Source organism: Heptranchias perlo, chromosome 16 (assembly GCF_035084215.1).
Source record: "Heptranchias perlo isolate sHepPer1 chromosome 16, sHepPer1.hap1, whole genome shotgun sequence".
NCBI classification, from domain to species: Eukaryota; Metazoa; Chordata; class Chondrichthyes; order Hexanchiformes; family Hexanchidae; genus Heptranchias; species Heptranchias perlo.
The window spans coordinates 22,201,912-22,226,480 of NC_090340.1; the positions used below are offsets into that span (position 1 = coordinate 22,201,912).

General features: G+C 41.7%; 1 protein-coding gene across 1 annotated transcript in view; it reads left to right on the top strand.

Annotated features, from left to right (window-relative positions):
* rspry1 (ring finger and SPRY domain containing 1) overlaps positions 1–21,378 on the top strand; it is a 67,584-nt gene extending 46,206 nt beyond the window's left edge. The window contains exons 9-14 of the mRNA XM_067997791.1: positions 1,360–1,503; positions 2,242–2,353; positions 4,145–4,247; positions 14,367–14,519; positions 14,742–14,846; positions 19,239–21,378. Coding sequence (XP_067853892.1) covers positions 1,360–1,503; positions 2,242–2,353; positions 4,145–4,247; positions 14,367–14,519; positions 14,742–14,846; positions 19,239–19,335 — 714 coding nt within the window. The 3' untranslated portion in view covers positions 19,336–21,378. The remainder of the gene's footprint in view (positions 1–1,359; positions 1,504–2,241; positions 2,354–4,144; positions 4,248–14,366; positions 14,520–14,741; positions 14,847–19,238) is intronic.
* Positions 21,379–24,569: the final 3,191 nt, after the last annotated feature.

The following is a 24,569-nucleotide window of genomic DNA, read 5'->3' on the forward strand; positions in this document are numbered from 1 at the left end:
ACAGGACTAGATGCAGGAAGGATGTTCCTGATGGCTGGGGGGGTCCAGTATGCGGGGTCACAGTCTCAGGATATGGGGTATGCCATTTAGAACTGAGATGAGGAGAAATTTCTTCACTCAGAGAGTGGTGAACCTGTGGAATTCTCTACCACAGAAGGCAGTGGAGGCCAAGTCATTAGATGTATTTAAGAAATATATCTATCTCCTTCTTGATGTTAAAGGGATATGGGGAAAAAGCGGGAACAGTGTACTGAGTTAGACGATCAGCCATGATCATTTTGAATGGCCTACTTTTGCTCCTATTTTCTATGTTTGACAACTGAGTGGCTTGCTAGGCCATCTCAGAGGGTGATTAAGAATCAACCACATTGCTGTGGGTCTGGAGTAATTAATTACACAGAGACAACAACTTGCATTTATATAGTGCCTTTTACATAGTAAAATGTCCCAAGGAGATTCACAGGAGTGATTATCAAATAAAATTTGACAACAAGCCACATATAGAGATATTAGGACGGGTGACCAAACGTTTGGTCAAAGAGGTAGGTTTTAAGGAGTGTCTTAAAGGAGAAGAGAGAGGCAGAGACTGAAGTGATGAAAGGAACAATTTTCCATGCAAAATAAACTTGATATTCCTTACTTTTTAATGTGACTTTTGGGTGACCCCTTGGTTGTATTTTAGAAAGATAGGAACAGGAGTAGGCTGTTCCGCCATTCAATCAGATCATGTTTGATCTGCATCTCAACACCATTTACCCGCCTTTGTTCCATATCCCTTGATACCCTTACCTAACAAAAATCTATCGATCTCAGTCTTGAAAATTTCAATTGACCCAGCATCCACAGACCTTTGGCAGAGAGAGTTCCAGATTTCCACTACCCTTTGTGTGAAAACCTACTTCCTGATTTCACTTCTTGCTCTAATTTTAAGATTATGCCCCCCTTGTTCTGGATTCTCCCACCAGGGGAAATAGTTTGCCTGCACCTACTCCTTTCTAATCCCTTTATCATTTTAAATATCTCGATTAGATCACCCCGTAACCTTCTAAAGTCAAGGCAATACAAACCAAGATTATGCCTACTGTCCTCATTTAGCCCTTTTAAGTCCTGATATCATTTTGGTTAATTTGCTCAGTATCGCTTCCAAGGCCGATATATATTTCTTGTTGTTTAGTGCCCAAAACTGAACACTGTACTCCAGATGGAGTCTGACCAAGACTCTGTACAACTGAAGCATCACTTCCTCACTTTTGAATTCCAGTGTTGCTCGTACTAGGATTTAGTGCACAGAATCCTAGGCCTGAATCTTGTCAGGATTATTGCATAAATTGAGTATTCAATGTGTTTATTCTCATGCAGGCTCGATGTGATGCATCTTCATTTGAGAGTGTCCGGTGTACGTTCTGTGTAGATTCTGGAGTATGGTACTATGAAGTAACTGTAATTACTTCTGGCGTAATGCAGATTGGTTGGGCGACCAAAAATAGCAAGTTTCTTAATCATGTAAGTTATCAAAATGCTTTTTCATCAAAAAAAAAATATGAACCAAAGACTCTTGTTTCACATTTTGTAAATTTTAAATGTCAATACAAATCACTAAATTCCAATAAATGAAATGTAGTGAGTCAATTCATAAAATGTGGAATAACTGAAGTACTTTTGTTTGTTGAGTGTTGATAATTTGACTGCAAGGGAAGTGATGTCAGCAAATTGTTGTAGCAGGGAAGGACACAACATATCTGTACATAATCCAATCCTGACCATCCACACACACACTTCCAGAAAGGGTAGCTGGATAGTAGTTAGGAGTGGTAAACTTCATCATTCTTCTTTTTCTTACCTGGGGGCATTTCAGTTCCCTTACACCATTCCAATTGAGATCAGCAAATTCCCTAAAACGCAGCAATCTAACCTGGAACGTTCCTGGTCTGTGTAACTCAGCTATTGGATTAGCTCACTGAGACATTGGAAGTCCTTTTTTTTTAAAATAAGATAATGCAGTCAAAGTGACAATCTGTGGTCATTTGCATACAATCAGCACTATTACACTGAATAAATTTAGCTGGTTGAACTCTTTCAGTGCTGAATTTCCTGGTAAGTTAATACATTAAACATTTTGTTCCTGTTCTTTTAGTAAAGGTATCGAATATTTTCAGGATTTTTATCAGGGTTACACTGAAACAACCACAAACTATTTTAAAAGTGGACTTTAGTTACTAACTGTGTATGTTCCTTTTAAAGGAGGGTTATGGGATTGGAGATGATGAATACTCATGTGCATATGATGGCTGCCGGCAGCTGATTTGGTACAATGCCAGAAGTGAACCACACATCCACCCTTGCTGGAAAGAAGGTACTGTACAGTGTTGAATTCTGCACAGCCTGATGTACTGAATTTTATTTTGTAGCTTTCAACTTCTGATTACTACAAAAAGTGGGATTTAATTCATCTCATTTGCTAATTTTAAAATTGGAATATAATGAAACATTTCTGCATGTGCTTTTTAAAGTCAATAAGTAGCTGACCAAAGCAGACCAGAAAGGTCCCAAGCTCTATCCTTGACCTGTGCTGAGTTATACTGGTCAATCATGGCAGCGGTGGGGGTGTTACAGTTGGCTCAGTGTCCTTGGATCGTGAGGTGCAAAGTCAGCCAGGTTTCTGCTACTGACTGCTATCTAATGAGCCCTGCTGGAAGTACGCATGTGGATGTTGGGTGATAAAGGGATCAGGCTTGGCTGTGAAAGTACCATTGTAGAATAACCCCCACCATTCGTTATCGAGATTTGGAAATGAATAATGGCCATTTGGACAAAATGAGGGCAGGCACCACCCATGGAGCAATAACCAGCAAGAAGCTGATGCCTTCTAGAGGAGGATTTCATAAAGAAACGGCATAAAACCACTTCTGCATAGTGTTGAGGATAAAATGTTCCTATCCTTTTAAAAAGGTTAATCCTTCCAGTGCTGCACTTGTCCGTGTGCTGACGTATGAAAACTCATTGAAGATTTAAGATAGTTGCATCTGTAGTGGTTTGTATTTTGTTTCAGTATTGCGGTTAATGAGCGATAAACTTTTTAAGCTGCGAGCCTGGAGAGCCAGTCCCTTCTATGAATGTTGGTAGCCTAAGGGTTAATGACTACAAAATGTAGAAGTGTGAAGATCAGCTGTAAATGTGACTACTTTTTTCACAATTTGCAAAAACGTTATACTAATGTTTATTTGCACTGGTTGGGGTATAACAAAATGATTATACAAGCTTAAAGCTACAGAATTTGAAATAAAAGTACCAGTTTATTTGCAAACTTAGCTGACTTTCATTTTAAATGTTTTGATTACTCTCATAAGCCCTTGCATCTTCTGTTTGTAATAACCTGTCTAATCAATCTGAACAAAATTGATGGCAGGATGGAAGACTCTACCCAATAGGATATTCTGTACTATTTTTCAGTGCCTCATTTTAATCAATTTCACGTGGCACTGCTTCCAGTAAGTTGGAGAATGTGCTGCTTCTATAAGGATAAGCACTAATCTAGGTAAAGTAGAATGTAGGAATGTATATATTTTTGAGTACATTGTATGTCCATCACACTTCAGAGGTCCAAAAGTTTTTTTTAAAAGAACTGCTCTGAACTTGATAACTTGGCCTCTCCCAAAGGACATTAGCCTGGCATTTACAAGTAGGTGCCAATCTGCAGAAATGTTCCTCAGCAATTAGTCTTCAAAGGATCATGGGATGCACCTATTTAGATGACTTTCCCACAATGAATACCTGAATAGTGACCTAAAAGGAACTGGCTAGATTTAAATGCTGATTATATCTTGACTAAATATCACAGCCAGTCCCCCATTCTGCCCATAAACAATGAAATGGGAAATAGGTTTTTTCTGTAGTGACTTTAAGTACATGTGGGGTGGGAGAGGATTCAGACAAATTTCACGTCTGGACTTGGCTTTACTGGAAAATAAGCCACCTGTGACCCAGAGCTATATAACTTGAGCCTGAAGTATGATTGAGTAATAACTCTCATTTCACTCCTGTTTAATTGTGCTAAACACAGTTCCATTGTGAATTCTAAATGACCAGTATTTTATGATTGTTTAGATTTTAACTGGGAAGTTTTTTGTTCTTTCTTTCCATGCAGGGGACACAATAGGATTTCTCTTGGACTTGAATAAGAAGGTGATGATCTTCTATCTTAATGGAAACCAGCTACCCCCAGAGAAGCAAGTCTTTTCATCAGCCACGTAAGTACATTGTTGGAAAGAACTGCTTTGAGTTGATCCTGATAAAACCAGCTGCTTCTAGAGTAGTGAAATTCTAAGCTAAAATATACTAATCGCTTATCAGACATCTTGATTCATATCAGTTGATTTGATGCAGAAAATTTCCAGATAGCAAAGTAATATATTTTTCTGTGCAGGTTACTGCACTTAAAATATTTTTAATTGAATAGAAATTGAAAATCTCAAACATATTCCAGCTTTTGTATATACTTTTGTATATGATTTTTGCCAGTGTTTTGTTTACAATCCAAAGTGATTTGTGAGTTGTATAATTGTTTGAAGTCTACAAACCAACAGCAAATTGAAAGCAATATAAGAAGTTAATTGGAATAGTTTCCAAAATGTTTGATGTGCTCTTCAGACATATTCTAATTTGCTCAGCATTCCTTTATAAAATGGTTATTTGCATAATAAGGGTTGAGTGATTAGGCCTGTATAAATAATATGGAATAAACCCAGTAGAAAAAATAATTGCAGTTAGCTTTAAAATACTGTGAAGGACCTGTGTATTGATGATAGTAATCTACTTGGTGTGATGACATTTTAAAAAAGGATTCACATCTATATCTCAAACATTGGTTTCTGCTGCCATGTCAGTGTTGCATTCAGCAGCCCAGCTGAAAGCCGGTGAAGTTAGAACTCCAGAAACTAGAGTGTAACAATTCTGAGGGACTCAATTGTGGGAAGGTGGAGTGATGGTTCTTTCCATCCTTAGAAGGATATGGGGAAGCTGGATATATGAAGCAGGACCTGGACGATTCTGTGGAGAGATGCCAAGTACTGCTTTGTTTTTGCTTTTTTTTTTACAGATACTGTTTATTAAATATAATGTATTCTGTCCCATGTAAAATTGTATCTGGAGTTTCTTTGGAAGCAATTGAAGACCATTATCAGGTGCTGTATGTGGGTGTTCTTAGTAGAGCCTCCTCCTGTCACTTTGTTAGCTATGGCAGTTCTACCTTTTTCATCCCAACTTCTTGCCATTTTTGCTTCAGATGCTTAAATAACCTTATTTCTGAAGTAAGCATCTATCTCCCTTTGAACATATCTCAACTGAGATGGCATCCGTGGCTTTATTGATTTCTGTACATGGCCCCCTAAATGTCTCTGATCCTCCCACGGTTCCTAGCTTCTCACCATTTAGAAAATATTCTGATCTAACTTTCTTGGGTCCAAAGTGGATGACCTCACTGCCCCACATTGAACTCCGTTTGCCCACTCACTTAATCGATCAATGTCCCATTGCAACTTTCTGCTCCCATCTAGACTATTTACTGTGCCACTTAACTTAGTGTCGTCGGCAAACTTGGATATACGGCTCTCTATTGCTTCATCTAAGTCATTGGTAAATGATGTGCAAGCAGGACCTGGTGCAGGACAGGATACAGGCAGCCGAGGTTTGGATGAGCTGAAGTTTATTGAGGGTGGCGGGAGGGTGGCAGGTGGATGGCTGGCAAAGAGAGCATTAAAATAGTCCAATTTAAAGGTGACAATGACATGGTTTCAGCAGTATACGGGCTGAGGCAAGTGATGTTATGGCAGTGGAAGTAGGCAGTTTTTAGGATGGAGAGGATATGGGGTTGGAAGCTCAACTCGGTTGAGTATGATGCCCAGGTTGTGAAGTCTTTTTCTACCTCTGGCAGGGGCATGGATTTGGGAGGTGACCACACATTGAAGAACTTTGGAGGAGATAGGAGTTTGGGGGTGGGACAGTAGTTTGCAAAAACAGGCTCTTCAAGGACGGGACTTTTGAGGCTGGTGATGACTGAGGTTTGCTGAGGGAGGGGGACAGTACCTGAGGAGAGGGAACCATTTATAATGTCAGCTAGCATGGGGGCCAGGAAGGGAAGTTGAGTGGTGAGCAGTTTAGTGGGAATGGAATCAAGGAAACAAGAAGTGCGTCTATGAGAGGGCATGAGACAAGAATAGAATAGAATAGAATAGGAGAGGAGTTCGAGAAAGACATGGGTGCAGGGCTAGGGAAGTGGGCAGCTTGGGAGAGCTTCAGCTTGGTGGGAAAGGGGGGAACCAGCAGAGTGAACTTAATAGATGTCTGTCAAAAGTCCATGAGCTCCTCTTACTTGTTTGAAGGAGGGCGAAGGGGGCAGGGACAGGGGTTTAAGGAGATGATTGATAGGGGAGAAAATAAGACAGAGGTTATCTTTCCTTTCTGGGATGATCCTGGATTAGTGGGCAGTTTGGTAGAGGAGAGCGAGGCCAAATAGTACTTGATGTGGTCTAGGCAGATCTAGTAATGGATGGCTAAATCAGTTGAGCTCTGGATATGCTCAAGTTTGCACCCCTTGTACTTGAAGGAGCAAAGATGGGAGGCCATAACAGCAGGAATTATCAGAATGGGTGAGAGTAAAAGTTTTATGGGACTAGGGCATGAAAGATGGAGGAGAGGTAGTGGTTGAGCAGATTAATGGCTGCAGAAGTGTTGTGGTGAATGGAGGGCCAAAGGCTAGGTAGTTTGCAGCTTGAAAATGCAATTCTAATTGACATGGCGGAGGGTTTTTCCAGGGGTGGATACAGAAGGAAGTGGGTTTGGAAAGGGGATGTGGGTGGTAAGGGATACAAAGCAGTGATAAGAGATGGCCTTGTCTGTGATTGAGACCAGGGGAGTAGAGAAAACAAATGATAGCAAGGTTGAGGTGGTGTCCGTGAATATTGGTGGGAGGACAGTGAAGTCAGAGGAGAGATGGCAAGCTGAGTTGAGATGGAGATTGAAATCAGTGAGGATGAGGGAGGATATCTTGAGAAATCCAGGGTGGGGCTTAGGAGGTGGTGAGGTAAAGAACCAGGATTTTAAAGTGGAGGTGAGAGGTGGAACAAGGTGAGGTATTCGAAGAAGGAGATGGTACCAGAGGAGCAGGGAGAAAGATGAAGGTGTGATTTTGTAATGAGGGCTGCACCACCACCATGATAGTTTAGCCAGGGCAGGTGGTGAAAGTGTAACGAGGCAGAGAGGCTTCAGTAGGTGTCACAACCGATGAGAGGTTTCTATTAAAGCCAGGATGTCAATACAATAATTCACAATAAGGTCTTTTTTCAGGAGTGAATGGACATTCTGGAGGGAAATGTGGAGAGGGCGGTGATAGTTGTAGTGTCAGAGGGGTGGGGTGAGCAGGACGGAAAAGATTTTCGCCACATTAGTTCCCTGCAGTCGTGCTGGGCAGAAAGGTCAGCGAGAGAGGAGAATGGGGCAGTTGGGGTTGCAGAATGCCAGTGCACAGGGGTTTGCTGTGGCCTTGTCCAAGTGATTTTAAGCCTGGGATAGCAACAGAGGAGTCGGGATTGGTGGGAGGGGACAAAGTAACCCTGGGGAAGAAATAAAACGAGGCACGACAGGGTGACTGGAAGGGGGGAGATGGGAGAGAATGGCCCAAGAGCTGTCGAGGGGAGAAAAAAGAAGATAGAAGTAATGCTGATCGCACAGTGTTCAGTTCCATTCGCAACCCCTCAGATAATGAAGCAGTCCGAGCCTGCATGCAGCAAGACCTGGACAACATCCAGGCTTGGGCTCATAAGTGGCAAGTAACATTTGCGCCAGATAAGTGCCAGGCAATGACCATCTCCAACAAGAGAGAGTCCAGCCACCTCCCCTTGACATTCAACGGCATTACCATCGCCGAATCCCCCACCATCAACATCCTGGGGGTCACCATTGACCAGAAACTTAACTGGACCAGCCATATAAATACTGTGGCTACGAGAGCAGGTCAGAGGCTGGGTATTCTGCGGCGAGTGACTCACCTCCTTCTTGAGGGCAATTAGGGATGGGCAATAAATGCCGGCCTTGCCAGCGACGCCCACATCCCGTGAACGAATAAAAAAAAAATGAGCTGAGCGTTGAGTGACTGCGAAAATGGACACACAAATGGACAGAGGGAGTTCAGGTTGCATAGGTATGGCAAAGATTGAGAGATATAGGAACAGGAGTAAGCCATTCAGCCCCTCAAGCCTGCTCCGCCATTTGATGAGATCATGGCTGATCTGTGATCGAACTGCATATACCTGCCTTTGGCCCATATCCCTTAATACCTTTGGTTGCCAAAAAGCTATCTATCTCAGATTTAAATTTAGCAATTGAGCTAAGCTCAATTGCCGTTTGCGGAAGAGAGTTCCAAACTTCTACCACCCTTTGTTTGCAGAAATGTTTTCTCGTTTCACTCCTGAAAGGTCTGGCTCTAATTTTTAGACTGGGCCCCCTACTCCTAGAATCCTCAACCAGCGGAAATAGTTTCTCTCTATCCACCCTGTCTGTTCCCTTTAATATCTTTTAAACTTCGATCAGAGCACGCCTTAACCTTTGAAACTCTAGAGAATACAACCCCAATTTGTGTAATCTCTCCTCTTAACTTAACCCTTGAAGTCCGGGTATCATTCTAATAAACCTACGCTGCACTCCCTCAAAGGCCATTTTCAGCCAGAAGTGCCGAGTGGATGATCCATCTCGGCTTCCTCCTGATATCCCCACCATCACAGAAGCCAGTCTTCAGCCAATTCGATTCACTCCACGTGATATCAAGAAATGGCCGAGTGCACTGGATACAGCAAAGGCTATGGGCCCTGACAACTTCCTGGCTGTAGTGCTGAAGACTTGTGCTCCAGAATTAGCTGCGCCTCTAGCCAAGCTGTTCCAATACAGCTACAATACTGGCATCGACCCCACAATGTGGAAAATTGCCCAGGTATATCCTGTCCGCAAAAAGCAGGACAAATCCAATCCGGCCAATTACCACCCTATCAGTCTACTTTCAATCATCAGCAAAGTGATGGAAGGTGTCGTCGACAGTACTATCAAGCGGCACTTACTCACCAATAACCTGCTCACCAAAGCTCAGTTTGGGTTCCGCCGGGACCACTCGGCTCCAGGCCTCATTGCAGCCTTGCCCCAAACATGGACAAAAGAGCTGAATTCCAGAGGTGAGGTGAGAGTGACTGCCCTTGACATCAAGGCAGCATTTGACCGAGTGTGGCACCAAGGAGCCCGAGTAAAATTGAAGTCAATGGGAATCGGGGAAAACTCTCCAGTGGCTGGAGTCATACCTAGCGCAAAGGAAGATGGTAGTGGTTGTTGGAGATCAATCATCTCAGCCCCAGGGCATTGCTGCAGGAGTTCCTCAGGGCAATGTCTTAGGCCCAACCATTTTCAGCTGCTTCATCAATGACCTTCCCTCCATCATAAGGTCAGAAATGGGGATGTTCGCTGATGATTGCACAGTGTTCAGTTCCATTCGCAACCCCTCAAATAATGAAGCAGTCCGAGCCCGCATGCAGCAAGACCTGGACAACATCCAGGCTTGGGCTCTTGTCTGGCATGAATGTTACTTGCCACTTAAGTGCCAGGCAATGACAATCACCAACAAGAGAGAGAGTCTAACCACCTCCCCTTGACATTCAATGGCATTACCATCGCCGAATCCCCCACCATCAACATCCTGTGGATCACCATTGACCAGAAACTTAACTGGACCAGCCATATAAATACTGTGCCTACAAGAGCAGGTCAGAGGCTGGGTATTCTGCGGTGAGTGACTCACCACCTGACTCCCCAAAGCCTTTCCACCATCGACAAGGCACAAGTCAGGAGTGTGATGGAATACTCTCCACTTGCCTGGATGAGTGCAGCTCTAACAACACTCAAGAAGCTCGACACCATCCAGGATAAAGCAGCCTGCTTGATTGGCACCCCATCCACCACCCTAAACGTTCGCTCCCTTCACCGGCGCACAGTGGCTGCAGTGTGTACCATCCACAGGATGAACTGCAGCAACTCGTCCAGGCTTCTTCGACAGCATCTCCCAAACCTGCGACCTCTACCACCTAGAAGGACAAGAGCAGCAGGCACATGGGAACAACACCACCTGCACGTTCCCCTCCAAGTCACACACCGTCCCAACTTAGAAATATATCGCCGTTCCTTCATCGTCACTGGGTCAAAATCCTGGAACTCCCTTCCTAACAGCGCTGTGGGAGAACCTTCACCACACGGGCTGCAGCGGTTCAAGAAGGCGGCTCACCACCACCTTCTCGAGGGCAATTAGGGATGGGCAATAAATGCTGGCCTCGCCAGCGACGCCCACATCCCGTGAACGAATTTAAAAAAAAAATTTGCCACAGTTTTGCCCATTCACTTAATCTATCAATATCCCTTTGTAATTTTATGTTTTCATCTACACTGTTTACAATGCCACCAATCTTTGTGTCATCGGCAAACTTAGATATGAGACTTTCTATGCCTAAATATTGTGAATAATTGAGACCCCAAGACAGATCCCTGCGGGATTCCACTAGTCACATCCTGCCAATGTGAGTACCTACCCATTATCCTGACTCTCTGTCGCCTTTCGCTCAGCCAACTTCCTAACCAAGTCCGTACTTCTCCCTCGATTCCATGGGCTTCCATCTTAGCTAACAGTCTCTTATGTGGGACCTTATCAAATGCCTTCTGGAAGTCCATATAAATAACATCCATTGACATTCCCCTGTCCACTACTTTAGTCACCTCTTCAAAAAATTCAATCAGGTTTGTCAGGCACAACCTACCTTTCACAAATCCATGCTGGCTCTCTCTGATTAACTGAGAATTCTCGGTGTTCAGTCACCCTATCCTTAATTATAGACTCCAGCATTTTCCCCACAACAGATGTTAGGCTAACTGGTCTATAATTCCCTTGGTTCCCTCCTTTCTTAAAATGCAGAGTGACGTGCAATTTTCCAGTTTAGAGAACTTGGAAAGATTATAGTTAGGACATCTGCAATGTGCTCGCCTACTTCCTTTAAAACCGTGGGATGGAAACCATCTGTTCCTTGGGATTTGTCACTCTTTAGTGCTATTATTTTCTTCATTCCTGTTGCTTTACTTATGTTAATTTTTTCGAGCCCCTGTCCCCGATTCAATATTAGTTTTCTTGGGATTTCCAGCATGGTCGTCTCTTTTTCTACTGTAAATACTGACGCAAAGTAATTATTCAACATGTCCGCCATTTCCCCATTGTCAATGACAATATCCCCACTTTCAGTTTTTAAGGGGCCACCACTGCTCCTGACCACCCTCTTTTTCCTAATATAACTATAAAAGTTCTTCGTATTGGTTTTGATATCCCTTGCAAGTTTCTTTTCATACTCTCTTTTTGTAGCCCTTATTATCTGTTTTGTTGATCTTTGTATCTTTCCCATTCGCCAGGATCTGTGACATTTTTTGCCTTTTTGTATGCCCTTTCCTTATGTCTTATACTGTCCCTTACCTCTTCAGTTGTCCATGGCTTTTTTTTGGCAAGTAGAGTTCTTGCCCCTCAGGGGTATAAACAGATTCTTTATGACGTTAAATGTTTCTTTTAAACATTTCCCACTGATCATCAGTCATTTTACCCATTAACAGATTTGCCCAGTTTACTGCGGACAGTCTCTGTCTCATCCCATTGAAGGCTGCCTTACCCAAGTCTAAAATCTTAGCAGCTGACTCACTTTTTTCCCTTTCAAACACTACCTTGAACTCGATCATGTTATGATTGCTATTGGTTAGATGTTCATGCACAGTCAAGCTGTTAACTAAATCTGGTTCATTACTCATTACTAAATCTAGTATGGCTTGCCCCTTGTTGCCTCTTGGACATACTGCTGTAGAAAACTATCCCGGACACACTCAAGAAATTCACTACCTTTCTGACAGTTGCTGGTCTGCTTTTCCCAATCTATGTGAAGGTTAAAGTCCCCCATTAAGACCACTATGCCTTTGCTACACGTTTGTCTAATCTCTGCATTTATACAATCTAGCACTTCAGAGCTGCTGCCAGGGCTCCTATATACAACTCCCACTATAGTCTTCGATCCTTTCCTATTTCTCAATTCAACCCATAAGGTCTCTGTTGGCTGCTTACCTCTCGTTATATCCCCCTTTATCATTGAAGTGTTTTCATCTCTAATCATTAAGGCTACTCCTCCCCCTCTTCCATTTTCCCTATCTCTCCTGCAGACCTTATAACCTGGTATATTTAGTTCCCAATCCTGACCATCCTGCAGCCATGTCTCAGTAATAGCTATCATGTCATACCCTCCAATTTGAATTTGTGCCTGTAGATCATTTAATTTATTCCTTATACTCCATGCATTTGTATATAGAACTCTTAGTTGGGCCACACACCCTAGCTTGATCTTCAGCTTTGATGCTGGGTTAATTGCTTTCTCCCTTCTAGTTTTCACTTTATCTGTAGTGTCTAAAGTACACTTTCTGCTGCGCTACGCTTTTCCCCTTCGCTTGTTCTTGAACAACTATTTGTATTGTAAATTTCCCCTGGGTCCTCCCCTCTCTTGCTTCTCTCAACTTTACTCTCTTCTGATTCCCCGCTTAGGTTCCCATCCCCCTGCCACTCTAGTTTAAACCCTCCCCAACAGCAGTAGCAAACCCCCTTACAAGGATATTAGTCCCGGATCTGTTGAGGTGCAACCTGTCTGGCTTGTACAGGTCCCACCTTCCCCAGAATCGATCCCAACTCCTCAGGAATCTAAGTCCCTCCCTCCTGCACCAACCCTCCAGCCACGCATTCATCTGATCTATTCTCCTATTCCCATACTCACTAGCACGTGGCACTGGGAATAATCCTGAGATTACTACCCTTGAGGTCCTGCTTTTTAACTTATTTCCTAACTCCTTACATTCTGCTTGCAGGACCTCATCCCTCTTTTTACCTATGTTGTTGGTACCGATATGGACTACGACCTCTGGCTGTTCACCCTCCCCCTTCAGAATGTTCTGCAGCCGCTCAGTGACATCCATGACCCTGGCACCAGGGAGGCAACATACCATCCTGGAATCACGATTGCGGCCGCAGAAACGCCTGTCTGCTCCCCTAACTACAGAATCCCCTATCACTTGCTCTCTCGATCTTTCTCCCCCCACCCTTGTACAGCTGAGCCACCCATGATGCTTTGGACTTGGCTCTGGCTGCACTCCAGAGGAACCCTCTCCCCCACCAGTACCCAGAATTGAATACTGGTGGAGAGTGAGATGCCCTCGGGACTCCTGCACTACCTGTCTGGTCATGCTTGTCTGTCTGGCGGTCACCCAGTCCCTCTCTGCCTGCACTTTCTTAATCTGCGGGGTGACCACATCCTGAAACGTGCTATCCACGAAAGTCTCAGCTTTGCGGATACACTGCAGTGACGCCAGCTGCTGCTCAAGGTCCGAAACCCGGAGCTCGAGCTCCACCAGCTGACGACACTTCCTGCACATGTGGTTGTCCAGGACATGGGAAGCATCCTGGAGTTCCCACATGGCACGGGTTGTGTATTCAACCGGTCTGAGCTGCTCTGCCATGCCTTAATTTATTAGTTGTAAACAATTTTACAACACCAAGTTATAGTCCAACGATTTTATTTTTAATCCCACAAGCTTTCGGGGGCTTTCCCCTTCCTCAGGCGGTGTGGAAGGGGAAAGCCCCCGAAAGCTTGTGGGATTAAAAATAAAATCGTTGGACTATAACTTGGTGTTGTAAAATTGTTTACAATTGTTAACCCCAGTCCATCACCGGCATCTCCACATCATTAATTTATTAGATTAACTTAAACCAAGCAAAACATGTCCTTATAAACAGAGGACAGGGAGGATACAATATGATAGAGTCCAAAGTTGAAGTCTGAAGGCCTGTGGCAGGATGATGACTTCATACCCTAGGGTATTGGGTCCACTGCTTTTCTACTTCATCTACCAGCGTTGTAGGCTGTCCAATTTCTGAACTTAGAAGATTTGTTCCAGTGTTTTCAGACTTGTCAGCCCACTGAAGAGCTACAGTTACAACAGTTTTGGGTGAAGTCAGAAATTCTAGTTGACTTTGTGTTGTCTCCTTTTGAAAATGTCAGCACCTGTTTTCCTTAAACTTAATGAGCTATTGTCCTATCAACATCAAAATGCAAATATCACCATTAAAAAGGACAATACTTTTTTTATATATACATAGTATGCTTTTTAAAAATTGTTTTGGCATCTTATTGCAGAAGAAACCATTTCCAAAATTGTACAGGCCACATATTGAGTGCGGCTTAGTATTTTACTTTTTTAATTGTATTTAATTGCAGATCTGGCTTCTTTGCTGCTGCCAGTTTCATGTCTTACCAACAGTGTGAGTTTAATTTTGGAGCAAAACCATTTAAGTATCCTCCAACCGTCAAATTCAGCACATTTAATGAATATGCCTCCCTCTCGCCAGAAGAAAAAATCATTCTTCCAAGGTGAGTACATTCAATATCCAACATAAAACCTTACTGCATTATGCTGCATTTAAAGGTCTTATGGTATTATAAAAATGATCTCTCTTAAATTTTCATAACCAATTGGGTGTTTTATGCTCGGGCCTTCAACAGCATGCATATATATGGGTGTAATCATTAGAAATGTGGGTGAATTGAGATCTGGTATAATATATAAACAGACAAAATTGTGTTGTGTTTAAGGCACAGACGTCTAGCTTTATTGAAACAAGTGAGCATACGGGAAAACTGCTGCACACTCTGCTGTGATGAGATGGCTGATACAGAACTTAGACCATGTGGACATAGGTATGTTGCAGTCTTGTTTTAGCTGAAGCATCTCTGTGCTTGTTTGTGATGATAGTTGTCCATGGTTGGAGTTTCTTGTTTGCAAATTGAAAATTACTGATGTAAGCCACCATCCTATGTAATTACTAATGTATGCATTATTTATGGAATCAGACTGCAAGTCTGAATTTTTTTTCCTAAGATTTGAAACACTGCCCTTTGTAGGATTTTCATAACTTTCCAGTATTTTGGATACTGTCCTCATGATGGTAGCTCTTTGCATTATTCCAAGCAATTGTCCCTTCTGCCTTTCCCAGAAGAGAGAGGCCCTATCAAATAATATTGGTGACTGTTGTGCACTGTACATGTGTTGCTTCAATGATCAGTTGTACAACATTGGCCTATTTGCTTCTTGTAACCACCTACTACAGATTAAGTGGCATAAATGAAATTTTTTGGAGGGCATGTTTGTGGCAGTGGAAAAGTGATGCTAATTCATATTATGCATCGTATCTTAAAAGACAAAGGCCCAAAATCCTCAAAGGGAAAGGGATTTGAGTTAAGTTTGCTGATTTTAGGAGGAACTTCGAAATCTTTTTCCAAGCATCTTCAATGCATGGGCACGATTATTTGTGCTTCCTGACTCTTTCTTGCCACTGCCTGCTTGTAAATAACATCTTTTCTCAAAGTACAGTATTTTTTAAAAAAAATAGTAGTAGTGGCTGACCTATGACGATTGCTTCTTGACTCTCAGATACTCTTTCTACAATTCTCATGATTAATTTTAAAACAAACATTTTTGAAAAGTATCCTGATTTTTTAAATGTACAACCATATGTTGTGGCTTGGTACTGCTCTTTTCCACGTAGATATTAGATACAAAGATAATGAATGCAACTCTGGCAGCATCTACCCAGCTCTTAATTGACCTTATTTTTCACAAACAAAATTACTTTCTTTCCCACTTTTTGACTGTTTGTTTTTAAATTCAGAATTTTATTGATATTTAAAAGCATTCCACTGATGTACATTCAGATGTGCACATTAAATACAAAGGAAGAATGCATCAAAATGCAAGAGGACATTAATAAACTTGTAGAAAGGGTGTGTCATTGGCAAATGAATTTCAATATAGATAAGTGTGAAGTGGTGCATTTTGGTAGGAAGAATATGAGGGCCACATACTGCTTGAATAATAATCTAAAATGGAAAAAGGAGCAAAGGGATTTTGGGGTACAGATACACAAATCACTAAAAGTAGCGACGCAGGTTAATAAAGCCATTAAAAAAGGAAAATCAAGCACTGGGTTCATGTCTAACGGGATAGAATTGAAAAGCGAAGAAGTTACATTAAACTTGTATGGAACCTTGGTTAGGCCCCACTTGGAGTACTGTGCACAGTTCTGGTCTCCATATTATAAAAAGGATATAGAGGCATTGAAAAGAGTGCAAAAGAGAGTCACAAGGATGATAGAACTGAGAGGATATCCTTATCAGGAAAGGCTGAACAGGCTGGGACTCTTTTTAAAAACGAGCAGGCTGAGGGATGACCGAAATAAAATTGTTGCTAATAAATCCAGTGGGGAATTCAGGAGAAACTACCCAAAAAGTGGCAAGAATGTGGAACGTGCTACCACAAAAAGTAGTTGAGGCAAATAACAGATGCATTTATGGGGAAGCTAAATAAGCACATGAGGGAGTGAGGAAGGAATAGAAGGGTTAGTTGAAGTAGGGAGAGAGGATGCTCATGTGGAGCATAAATGCCGGCATAGACCAGTTGGACCGAATGGCCTGTTTCTGTGCTGTAGTTTCGATGTAAATCCTCTTAAGCATAGACCAATGCTAAAAGTTTCAAAGATCTTCCTCCTCGCACACCGCTTTAGCTACCTCTTGTTAATGCACTTAAACACTAACTGTAAAATTGACTTCTGTCAACATTTACATTACAATTTTCTCTCCGTATGCACCAGAAACAAAAGCAACCCTGTCCCAATTTGGACTGGATTTTTCACTAAATCAGATTCTGAATCACTGCTGCTCACAACCATTGCTGTTTACCCCTTAGCATGCTGAACACATGTAATTAATATATCTGTCCCCAAATTTCTGATGGCTCATTCCTCCGCTGAAGTGATCTGGCAATGTCGCTAAGTAATCTTTGATTACTAGTATGTAGTGTCTGTTAATTCACTGGACACTGCCTGATGTATTTTGAATGATTTTCCCTTAAATAGGGCAAGACATCACATACCTGTTAGTGAAGGGTAGCCCATCAGTTTATGGGAAGGAACTTGGTTTAGGGGAAAAATATTGTGGTGTAATCTGTATGAGGAGGCACATGTTAATGGGCAGAATTTACTGTGAGCGGCAAACCAACGGTGCCTGCTGTTCCTTGCCCTTGCCCTTGCCCATATACGTTCCATGAGCTTTTGTGTTGTAAGTTCGAGATCCAAGTAGTGGAGCGCCCTCTACAGGGCACCTGGGGCTAGTGAACAGCACAAGCAACTGTATATCAACTTAACCAATCAAATTGAAGAATCTTTAATGAGCAGCGAAGTCTGAACCAGGAAGTGTAAGTTAGAATAGTGAATACAATGTCAAATCAAGTGCAGAAAGTGAAATAGAGAAAGAAAGATTGGATTGAGAGAGGGGAAAAAAAATTGGAGTTTTTAAAAAAAAAGTAATTTAAATTTTTAAATCTCCAACAACAATTAAAAGCTGAAGGAATGAGACTCCACACTTGTAAAAGTTAATTTTCAGTCCAGAAAGGTTGTTTGGCAGTAATTAAGGCTTATCATGCCGTTAAAAGGGTGCTTAGACTGGAATGGACAAGCCCTAACTTTGTGGTGAGTTTAGTCCGTATCTACCACGTAAGTACAGGAACATCACACCGTTCAATGTATTGGAATGGTGAGTCAGACAATGAGAGGCTGTTTTCGTGAAGCTGATGGAGGGGCAGCGCATCTCGAACAGCAACTTCTGGATTTTTGCATTTAACTGCAAATATGCACTCGCTGGAAGTTGCTGTCCAATTTGTGCATAAATAATGGTGAGCGTTGTTAGCCTGTTATTTTCACAGTAAATTCTGGGCCAATGTATCCCTTTACCAACTCCCACAATAAACTCGTCAATTCAAAATAGATTAAAATTTATTGGGCAACTCCCTTCCACCTCCCAAAGAATAAAAGCCTTTTGATGGCTTGCTAACTACTTCACTGGAGTGTACATTGTAAATCATATTTACATCAGGTTTTGTGTGTAAATAAAAGCTCTTGTGTACAAGCGTGGTTTTTTGCAGTGTTTCCTCTTGGGGTTAATATGCATATAGTAGTCTTAATTTCTTTGGAAACCCATTTAAGAAATTGGAGATAATTGTGAGATAAACAGAAAAATTTCCACCTTCAATAAAATGTATGTCTGAACTTTATTTTAAACTCTTCTCAGCAGAACCACACATTTCTAACATTAACAAGAGGAAATTGTGTGGGGTTTGAACCTGAGTCATAAGTTGCAGTTTATTTTATTAAGTGCCAAGGAGGTCATGAAGTGAAGGAAGATGACCAAGTGTTCAGCATCTCCACTTTATAAAGGCTGCAAAGTCTCTTCAGTTATGAACTGCAGCTCCGTGGCCTAGTAATTGCACCTGATCTATTCGGGCGCAAATGAGTAGCAATAATAGCTGGAGGAATGGGAATTTTTTTTTTAAAAGGCCGTTTTGTCAGTTGTTAACATCATATGCAGTGATAGAACATTTAACCCCTGTTAAGCAGACTGTAAAAGAAAACTCATCAGTTCTTCAAGACTCAGTCCAGTCCACAATCATGCAGATCAGTGGATTGGGTGAGGTTGATACATTTTATGCCTGTACGACATTGAAGGGATAACAAGCTTTTAGTCCTGTCTAAGCCAATGACTGACTTGACTGGAACAGCCCTACAAGAGTTCTTAACAATTGAGCTGGACCTCTATGTTCATCCCAGGAGCTATAGCAACCTGAAAAGATTACCATCAGTATAGCTTTATGAACTGACCCACCTCCCTGTGGAACACTATTCATTTTATATAGCTGTTCATATGCAGTTAATTGTTGGCTGAACCAAAGTTCTTGTAGCTATAGGTTGCCCATTGATGTCCTCTATGATGGTACCTCCAGAAGAAACTACGAAAATAGGGAAAGTGGACTTGCTGATTCCCAAAACTTGCACTTTTATTTGTGCTGGGATGGATAAAATGGCACTAATCATAGGGGCAGTGTAGTGTTTTATTCTGTGATGTGTATTCATGTTTTAATTTACAAATATACAGTTTTGAATGAGAATAAACTAATTTTGGAATAATTGTGTGGTTCTACAATGGTCACCTGGATATTTGATAAAGCTTAACTTAACATTTGATCTTCTATCTTTTTACCAGTGACCTATGCATGGAATGTGCCTTGCAACTGGACACCTGTCCCTTGTGTCGTCAAGAAATAAAGACCCGGGTCAGGTTGATTTCACACATTTCCTGAATTCTTTTGCCTCTAAGACCTGTTCTGATCAACATCAGCACCAAGTGCTAACAAATGAAAACACTCCAGCTGGGACATGTACCGTCCAAAATGCAATGTGTGTGGATACTAGTATTACTCCAATAGCCAAAAAGGGCTAATTTGGCATAGATTCCACAGGAACAAGTTTGGGCAATTTCAGCAACGTTCCTAATGCACATGGACCCACAGCACAAACCTGGCTGCATTTTAGCACTAAATTGGTAATCTCACAGATGCCACAGGATGGCTATTGTGGGAAATGGTAAAATGTCATACTGCTGCAGTAGCGTGCTCTTCTGAGGTTGGGTTGAGGTACATTGTTGGGGGTGAGGCACATTGTTGGGGCAGTGTAGAGCAACCTTTACTCTGCATCTAAACATAAAATACCTGACCTGAGAGTGCTTGACACGGACATTGGGTATCTGAAATGGAAAGTGTTCCAATCCTCAACACTTAACATCCCTCACCTTGATGAGCACAAAAAGATTCTACGTTTTTAAAGATGCAAATTCCAGCTTGTTTCAAGAATAAAGAGATCCACTTGTTTTGTTTTTTGCCCTCTGACTAAAACAAGGTGGTGCTCACCATACTACTTTTATTTGGCATCAGTCTGGTACACTGTCCAACACATCAGTAGCTCTGAAGGGCTAAAGACGACTCCAAGGATATATGCAACAGCAACAAATCTAGAAGCAAAGTGTTTGTGAATAATGAGAGAAATTTTCATCTTTCCATTATGCAGAAATGTTTACTTTTGTAGGCAGTGTTCCACAAGGCCCCAGGTATGTGACAAAAGAATAGCAGTATCAACTTTTGCTGGAGAAGTAACACATGGAAGACTGAACTATTCAAAACTGCATGAATTGCCAAATTAATTGGTAGAATTTGAGATCTGATGATTCCAAAGAACATTGAACTTTTTTAAACATAAAACATCTGTGGTAATCAACATATTTTGCAAGTTTTGTTTTGTTGGTCACAAAAACATTTGTAATCTGTCTACAGAACCAAGCCTTGTGGATAGCAAAATTATAAATTATTTATTTAATGAAACAGTGCGTGATTTACTGATGCAAGAAGACTTTCTTCATCCATCTTTAATCTTAATGATTGCATTTGCCATGTTTTGTAATGCAACAGATTGAGTTTTTTTTTTCCCCCCATATTTTATATCAGACCCAAAACGCACTTGCTAGAGTAATGAATTATGAAATTGTGTCTGATGTTTTGAATGCAGTGCAGTTGAAAGAATTCTCACAATTGAAGGCCAAGAAAGGGATATGGCAAGTTTTGCTGGGAGTTTATATGAACCAGTTTGAGCAACAATTGTTGAATAAGTGGACTTGAAAATGGATCAGTAGTGCCATTTTGGATTAGTTTGGTATGTCATGTTGGGTTTTATTGGTGGCAAATTCAAATTTAAATGGTTGACTCTTGATCATATTGTACTGCACCTAAAAGTACTTTGGAAAATCTCACAACATTCCTTATTACCACTGTACAAAAAAAAACAGATAATGGTATTCTTTGCCCGTTGTCAAACATCAGAACAACTGGTGTTTCAGAAAATTATTTGCATAATAAAATTTGAATACAGAAAAACATGTTTAAAGGCTTATGACACATTTATTAGACAAAGTAAAATGTGCATTAATGATGAGTCCCAAGACATTTTCACACCCAATTCTGCATTTAATGTATTGGTGTTTAGATCCATTCCCATTGAACTTCCCATTGTATATTTTATCTGACAAAACATGTACAACATCCTGATTTACTTCCACTGTTTATTAGAATGAATATTTTGTATGAACTAAGGATGTGCCATTTATGACTATTCTGGCTAAAAGTAAGCATGTAATTTTGATCAGTTTTTTTCACCCTTCTCTTCCCATGTAAAAACAAGCTACTGAATAATCTGTTATGAGCAGAAATTAACCTTCTACCAGGTAGTCACAATTACCTTCCCTGGTGCTGAAGTCCAGTACCTTATCACAGTTGTCATTAAAATTTCAAACTGTATTGATTTCCATTACTCTTGCAAAACTGTGGTTGTGAAGAAAGCTTTTGCTGTTGGAACCCCTTCGTGACAACTTGGAAATTGTGCCCATCATGACTGGGAGAGGACTAGTTACTGCATTCAGGAAAAAGTTCAACTGCAGAGTTAAAATAAGCCCTGTAACTTTGCCATGACCTTTTTGGTCCCAGTTTTCTTGGTGTCTGCTTTCATTTAACGCAGTTTGTGATAACAATGAGAGCACTGTAATCCACCCACACCATCCAAATGACTCCACTATGTTGTCCCAGTGGATTATGTGTGTGTCTACAGTGGATGTCAGCCATATTCAACCATAAGGACATCACAGCTGAGCTTGATCCTCTCCTTGCCCAATATACACAAACAAGGACTTCTAACAGGCAGTGATGGAGAACCAACCACAAGTGGAACCCAGGCTGTGTTTCCCTGCACTAAACTGGGGCCAGTTTGATGCCTCTATCATTAACCCAGCTGTAAGAGGTACGAGTGCAGATTTTTGTGACTGGAAGGTGAAACTGCAATGTTCTTTCGTGCAGTACTCGATGAGCATCCTTCAAAGGAACGGAATCATTTTCAGTGCTTTTGTTTCACTAATGAGGAATAATTAGTCACAGCTGTGGTAGATAAGCTCCTATTTTCTTCCTACTTTGCTACTGTGTGTTTAGTCAATTTTCTGATTTAGTAAAGACCAAAAAGTATATTATTCATAGGCTTGCAGTAATGCAAGGGCATTCTGCAAGTTACCTATGTCCCATTCAGAGGCTTGTCAGGAGTGAGTGACAGGAACTGTGAAGCAAACGATATGGTAGTTCACTAGTGTAAGGGCACAGGAAAGTGCAGCCTGTATTTAATTGCTCAGACTCTGAAAGCAGTAAGACACATTATGGAATCATAGAATCATAGAAGTTACAACATGGAAACAGGCCCTTCGGCCCAATATGTCCATGTCGCCCAGTTTATACCACTAAGCTAGTCCCAATTTCCTGCACTTGGCCCATATCCCTCTATACCCATCTTACCCATGTAACTGTCCAAATGCTTTTTAAAAGACAAAATTGTACCCGCCTCTACTACTGCCTCTGGCAGCTCGTTCCAGACACTCACCACCCTTTGAGTGAAAAAACTGCCCCTCTGGACCCTTTTGTATCTCTCACCTCTCACCTTAAATCTATACCCCCTCATTATAGACTCCCCTACCTTTGGGAAAAGATTTTGACTATCTACCTTATCTATGCCCCTCATTATTTTATAGACTTCTATAAGATCACCCCTTAACCTCCTACTCTCCAGGGAAAAAAGTCCCAGTCTGTCTAACCTCTCCCTATAAGTCAAACCATCAAGTCCCGGTAGCATCCTAGTAAATCTTTTCTGCACTCTTTCTAGTTTAATAATATCCTTTCTATAATAGGGTGACCAGAACTGTACACAGTATTCCAAGTGTGGCCTCACCAATGCCCTGTACAACTTCAACGAGACATCCCAACTCCTGCATTCAATGTTCTGACCAATGAAACCAAGCATGCCGAATGCCTTCTTCACCACCCTATCCACCTGTGACTCCACTTTCAAGGAGCTATGAACCTGTACTCCTAGATCTCTTTGTTCTATAACTCTCCCCAACGCCCTACCATTAATGGAGTAGGTCCTGGCCCGATTCGATCTACCAAAATGCATCACCTCACATTTATCTAAATTAAACTCCATCTGCCATTCATCGGCCCACTGGCCCAATTTATCAAGATCCCGTTGCAATCCTAGATAACCTTCTTCACTGTCCACAATGCCACCAATCTTGGTTTCATCTGCAAACTTACTAACCATGCCTCCTAAATTCTCATCCAAATCATTAATATAAATAACAAATAACAGCGGACCCGGCACCGATCCCTGAGGCACACCGCTGGACACAGGCATCCAGTTTGAAAAACAACCCTCTGCAACCACCCTCTGTCTTCTGTCGTCAAGCCAATTTTGTATCCAATTGGCTACCTCACCTTGGATCCCATGGAGGTGCCTGAAAGCTGAGTTATAAATGAAATGCTGTAAGAGCTAGCACTAGCCTTCATTGCTACCAAGACTGGCCTCTTCCAAGTATATAAATAGCATTGAGAATGCTCTCGAGTCTCAGCAAAACTGCATGTTGCATATCAATGGACTGGTCAGGTGGGCAGAAAAGTGGTGAATGGAATTCAATCTGGAGAAGTGTGAGGTAATGCATTTGGGGAGGACAAACAAGGTAAGGGAATATACAATAAATGGGAGGATATTGAGAGGTATGGAGGAACACAGGGACCTTGGAATGCATTTCCACAGATCCCTGAATGTAGCAGGACAGGTAGATAAGGTGGTTAAAAAGGCAGATGGGATACTTTCCTTTATTAGCCAAGGCATAAAATATAAGAGCAGGGAGGTTATGCTAGAACTGTATTAAACACTAGGCCACAGTTTGAGTACTGCATACAGTTCTGGTCACCATATTACAGGAAAGATGTGATTGCACTAGAGAGGGTACAGAGGAGATTTACGAGGATGTTGCCAGGACTGGAGAATTTTAGCTGTGAGGAAAGATTGGATCGGTGAGGTTTGTTTTCATTGGAACAGAGTTGTATAAAATTATGAGGGGCCTAGATAAGTGTGGATAGGGAGGACCTATTTCCCTTAGCAGAGGGGTCAGTGACCAGGGGGCATAGATTTAAAGTAATTGGTACAAGGATTCGAGGGGAGCTGAGGAGAAATTTTTTCACTGAGGGCAGTAGGGGTCTGGAACTCAATGCCTGAAAGGGTGCTCGAGGCAGAAACCCTCACTCATTTTAAAAAGTACTTGGATGTGAACTTGAAGTGCCTACTGGGCTACGGACGAAGTGCTGGAAAGTGGGATTAAGCTGGTTAGCTCTTTTTCGGCTGGCACAGACATGATGGATTGTTGACTTTGCTACATGCAAATTGCCTACATTTGCCTACTACAAGTTGTATTTATATAGCGCCTTTAACATAGTAAAACGTTCAAAGGCTTGAATAAACTGGAGAAGCTGTGGTTGTTCTCCTTGGACCAGAGACGGTTGCAAGGAAATTTGATAGAGGTATTCAAAATCATGAAGGGTCTGGACAGAGTAGATAGAGAGAAACTGTTCCATTGGTGGAAGGTTCAAGAACTAAAGGACATGGATTTAAGGTG